Here is a 5,678-nt window from a genome sequence, read left to right as displayed (position 1 = left end):
ACGGCGTCGTTCTACACTCCTAAGAAATGCACCTCGTTGAGTACATCGCCACAGACGAATCAACGGCGGGTGCACCATAAACTCTAGGGTGGTCACTCTCCACACCATAATCCATCATCGGACGGTACTCCAGATCCTCATCATGATCTCGAACAAATTCCGGGATCTCCATCTTGTTTCTCCTAACATGGTCCCACAGATAATCCAATCTACTCACGTACTGCAGCTTCCCATATAACCTACACATACACCCGCACACATTCAATTAGTAATAAATATTTAAGAAATATATTATCTTCTTTTCATTGTTGAACAAACTACGGTGAGTTCACAACTCTTTACTAAAAGAGTGTGTCCCTGGTTTGGGACAACACACCTACTCCCCTGATTTGGGAAACACATACGGTACCCTTGGTTTGGGGCTATACGAGTCTCTGGATGTGGGAATAGTACACTTAACTAAACGCAAACTCTATCTGGAAGTCCCTACACATTTTACTGATTAGCATGCTGGGTTGGCAAGCGGTGACACAGCCGGTTACTTATATAGATGACGCACGAACGATAAAAGTGAGTAAAATAGGTACCCTCCGGTGAAGATGAAACGGCCGAATGTGGCGAGGAAGAGCCTGGACTGTAGATCTGGATGAACGAAGTAAACCGTTTCGAGATTCTGTTTGACGGTGACCGGAATCGAATCGTAAACTGACCGGAGAAAGGATATTCCGGGGAAATTCTCGCTCTTACAAACTTCGGTGTGGATGTAAACCACAGCAAAAGGTCTTTCGAGTTTCGGAAATATCTTCTTCTCCAGATATTGATTCAACACATCCAAACTTAGCTCCTTAGCTGCAACAGATCATGTAGTTATAATTCATAAGTTGATTGATTCAATTTCAATTATTAATCAAACGTAAATACATGAAGATCCTGAAATCATATATGTTATTAATCGTCTGATTCAATTTCAATCAAACGAAAACGCGTGAAAATCAACAGATCATGTAACTATAATTTATAAACAGCTTGATTCATCTTCAATTATCAATGTAACGTAAACATATGAAGATCAACAGATCGTGTAATTATAATTCATAAATCGATCGATTCACATAAATACGTGAAGATCAACTGATTACATAATTAATCTATAAATCTCTTGATTCAACTTCAATTTTCAATCAAACGTGAACACATGAACAACAACAGATCATATAAATATACTTCTAAATCAACTACAATTATCAATCACACGCAAAAACACGAACTGATGAACAATAACAGATCAAATTCAATTAACAATCAAACGTAATCACATGAAGATCAACAGATCATGTAATAATTAACAAACCGATTAATTCAACTTCAATTTTCAATCAAACGTAAACACATGAACAACAGATCATATAAGTAAATTTCTAAATCAACTACAATTATCAATCGGAAGTAAAAACACGAACTGATGAACAATAACAGATCAAATTCAATTAACAATCAAACGTAAGCACATGAAGATCAACAGATCATGTAATAATAATTTCCAAATCGATTAATTCAACTTCAATTTACAATCAAACGTAAACACATGAACATCATCAACAAATCACGTAATCACAATTTCTAAATCACTTAATTCACCTTTAATTACAAACGCAAACACACGAACAGATCAACATCAACAGATCAACTTACCTGGAAAGTACTTTCCAATAATCCGTAGGATTTTACGTCCGCGTTTATCTCTGCCTTTGATCTTAAACACATTAAGCTTCTTAATTTCTTTCTCTTGCTCCGGTGAAAGCTCCTCCGCCATGATCGCCGATGAAAACCACAATTATTGGTGAAGAAAAGGAAAGAGGATGATAAGATAATTTATACTGAAAAAGATAAGATGAAATTGCAGATAAGATTGGATGATTTTTATATCGTAAAAGAGGATTCGGTCGAAGAAAAAGTGAAGAGATAAAATAATTGAAGATGGAGATGAAGGAGTTGAAATGGATATGCCGGAGGAATATTCTGATTCGTGGATTGTAAGCCGTTGGTTGTGGGGATGATTGTTGTGTGATCTTGGCCGTTGGTGTTTTCTGGGGGATTGGGCGTGATTGACGGTTCGGTTTTGTTTCAGTGGCCAATGCTTGTCGTTGCTGTTGGAAAACGTCAACAATGTTTAAATTTAAATTTAAATTTAAATTATTTCTATTGGACTTACGTGGAAAGGTAATTTTTTTTTTTTTTTTTACGTTTAACTTTTTGTATAAGGTTATTATAATCTTTAAATCGGAAAGTCTCGTAAAGTCTCGTATTGCCTACTTTGGTAAGACTATTTTGTTTTAATCGAGCCCCTATTTTGTTTTAATCGAGCCCGCTGGCTTCAAAGTTTAGCTTTTTCGGGCGTTCCCTCAGGAAACAATACCGACGGCTACCACTTAACAGTCGTTGTGCCACCACAAGAGCAGAACTCTTTGACGTAACACACGGTGGGACGAAAACCCGGTTGAGCCTGGGAATCGAACTGACAACCTCACACAAGGCTTAGTCCGAATCTTTCATTGCCTATATCCACCCCAATATGAAAAGTGGGAATTAAACTTAAATCTCCATTGGAAACCTAAGCCTCATACCGCTAAACCACAATAACTAGATATGAGAGAGTCAAATGCAATATCTTTGTTTGGATAGTTTTGATGGATCAGGATCCAACACTATTGGCCATCCGAGAGAGAAATTGCTTATTTGGGGATGTTTCTTGTGCTCTTTGCAATGATGGACATGTATATGTGAATATATCCTTTGCTCATTTATGTTAGTGTTTGGTGCAAGATGCGTTCTTTTTCTTGGTTGAAATCAACGAGTTTATGGGGACTTGGAGGCAGACAGTGTGATTAAAGGAATTATTGTAGTGGCTTGTAGGTGTCTTTGAAAGACAAGGAATGAAAGAAGGTTTTCTAATATTGATGTGAATATCAAGAAGATTATTCACTTAACACCCCGCCCTAAGGCGCAGGCGACCATGTACAACTGGCACCGTCCATGGCAGCGGAAACGTAATCCTGTGACACGTTTTAAAACATTTACGTCGGCGTAAGTTGGTGAGTTCATGAACAGTATGTTACAAAAACGTTTATTGGGTTGGTTCTCTAATTTTAACATTATTACAAGGGTATCATTACAAAGGTTCATGTTGTCAGGCCGTCGGACACGTAGTCTGTAATGATACCGATACCGACTACCGAAAGATTAACGTGGACCATTGTGACACCCTAGGCAAATCCCACATCGGCGGTGGCCAGGAAAGATTATTGGTTCATAAGACATTTCCCGCCTCTTAAATCACCAACCCGTTTTGGGCTTAGTTAGCTGCGGGACACTTAAAAACTCCACAATTATGCGTGCTTAGTTGAGAGTAGCACTATGATGGGTGACCTCCTGGTAAGTCTCCACCGGGGCAACTAAAAACAAATCCGTGAGTTCCTGGATGGGTAACCCATTGGGGGCAAATCGGACAATATTGGTGGTGTGAGGGGCCGGATGTTATATATGGTATCTGAGCCACTCCGGAGCCATTCAGCATAATGGGCAAATCTCATGACAACAATGAGTTTCTAAGGGGGGTGATTGTAATGATACCGATACCGATACCGACTATCGAAAGATTAACAAGGACCATTGTGATACCCTAGGCAAATTCCACATCGGTCGTAGCCAGGAAAGATTCTTGGTTCATAAGACATTCCCCGCCTCTTAAATCAACAACGCCGTTTTGGGCTTAACTAGCTGTGGAGCACTTGAAAACTCCACAGTTAAGAGTGTTCAGCTGAGAATAGTACTAGGATGGGTGACCTCCTGTGAAGTCTCCACCAGGGCAACCAAAAACAAATCCGTGAGTTCCTGGATGGGCAACCCATCAGGGGCAAAGCGGACAATATTGGTGATGCGAGGGGGCAGATGTTACATAGTCCGTCCCGGTATTTCCAACATAACAACGGTAAATAATGTGTGGAATGCATTGCCAGGCCGTCAGGCACGCAGAGCCCGTCCCGGTATTTCCAAAGCAACCATAACACATAAAACATGGAATGTGTTGCTAGGCCACCAGGCCCGTGGAACCCGTCCTAGTATTTCCAACACAACAACGAACATATAAATGGGGCACATTACCAAGCCACTGGACACGTAATCTGTCCCGGTATTTCCAATGCATCATGCGTGCCAGATAACGTATAAGAGTACGTTATTAGACAATGAAACATTACACGTGTCACGTAAGCCCAAAACGTAGTAAAAGAGGCAGCTTAGAGGAACACTCACCTTGGTTCTATGAATGTTTATTGTAATCGATCCAAACTTTGTTCCCTGATTAGGACAATGTATCCTTAGATGCTAGTTAAATAAGGAGTAAAGGTACTAGCTAGTCATTATTGTGGTCGGCTTTGGACAACCCTACCTTGTTTAAATACAGATACATGACCCATGCCTAGACTAAAGTCAAGTCACCACCTAATGCATACACTAGCTATGATCTAACCTACTCCAAATATTATACCTACAACTAATATTATATCTATTCTAATATTATATAAAGAATTACATTTATAAGGCCAGGGGGTGTGGCTTAACGCCACCCCTCTAACAAGGCAAACATAGCGCCCCTGGGGCGCCATCGTCCATACCGAGCAAATGAAATGGGGGCGCCATCCTTCTTCCCCATGCTGCTAACAAGCAAAAAAAGGGGTGCAAGTGTATGATTCCAGGAAACGTCGAGTTTGACGGGGCTTTGGTCCCGAGATGATCGGTTCGGTGATAAGAAATGAGTAGAAGATAGAGACGACACCGAACAATCACTTATAATCTGGTTTCTATTGATAGTAGAACGTTACATACCCGTGAAACCAGTTGGACAACATCTCCCCATAGGGAACCAAAAACCTTGTCCAAATGGGAACCCCACATCCCTATTTATAGGCAACAGCCTATCCACCCGTATGTACCTATGTCCATCCGTCCGGATGGACTTTACAATATTATTACCTATAGTGGATGGGGCTTGGACAGTTTTGTTGTCCATCCGTCCGGATGGACCTTGACAATACAAAACCGTGTCCAACTTTTCACTATTGTATACAATATTCAACACACGCTCTATCTAGCTACTCGCACAGTGGCAGGCATACGAAATATGCACCAACAGATTCCCCCTTGGTTGTCACTGTCGAATCATCACTTTGAAAATCTTGAGCTGTGTTTGAATATTCTGCAACTTCAATCAGGCATCCTGAAATCTTCAACAGATTCCCCCTTGATTGATGATCCAAGTTTGCTTTTGAAAGTGTTACGCATAAATTCCCCCTGAAATGAATCTTCAGATCTTTGTTGCACAGTTCACAACTCTCCTCTGAATTGCTAAACTGCAATCTTCACGAACAATCACCAATTTGAAACTAATTAATGCAACATTCTCTGTTTCAACTTTAACCACATCCAAGTTTAGTTTTTGATATGACATGTAAGCACCACGATCTCGCGTTCCGCTTGCTCGATCTAAGAATGTACAAAAACTCAACCGGCAATTGATAGAAATTTCAAATACCTCATTGGTTAACTTCAAATCAATAATTCCCCCTGAAGATCTGATATCCCATTTTCCGTGATCACTTTTAAGCACCGTAAGAATGATA

At 40.2% G+C, this 5,678-nt stretch overlaps 1 protein-coding gene across 1 annotated transcript in view; it reads right to left on the bottom strand.

Annotated features, from left to right (window-relative positions):
* LOC110915494 (protein GDAP2 homolog) overlaps positions 1–1,994 on the bottom strand; it is a 2,152-nt gene extending 158 nt beyond the window's left edge. Inside the window, exons 1-3 of the mRNA XM_022160208.2 lie at positions 1,693–1,994; positions 588–849; positions 1–239 (exon numbers count right to left, since the gene is read on the bottom strand). The exon at positions 1–239 is cut by the window's left edge and continues 158 nt beyond it. Coding sequence (XP_022015900.1) covers positions 20–239; positions 588–849; positions 1,693–1,813 — 603 coding nt within the window. The 5' untranslated portion in view covers positions 1,814–1,994 and the 3' untranslated portion in view covers positions 1–19. The remainder of the gene's footprint in view (positions 240–587; positions 850–1,692) is intronic.
* Positions 1,995–5,678: the final 3,684 nt, after the last annotated feature.

This window comes from Helianthus annuus, chromosome 16 (assembly GCF_002127325.2).
Source record: "Helianthus annuus cultivar XRQ/B chromosome 16, HanXRQr2.0-SUNRISE, whole genome shotgun sequence".
Lineage (NCBI taxonomy): Eukaryota > Viridiplantae > Streptophyta > Magnoliopsida > Asterales > Asteraceae > Helianthus > Helianthus annuus.
This window is presented reverse-complemented; position numbering and strand designations above follow the sequence as displayed.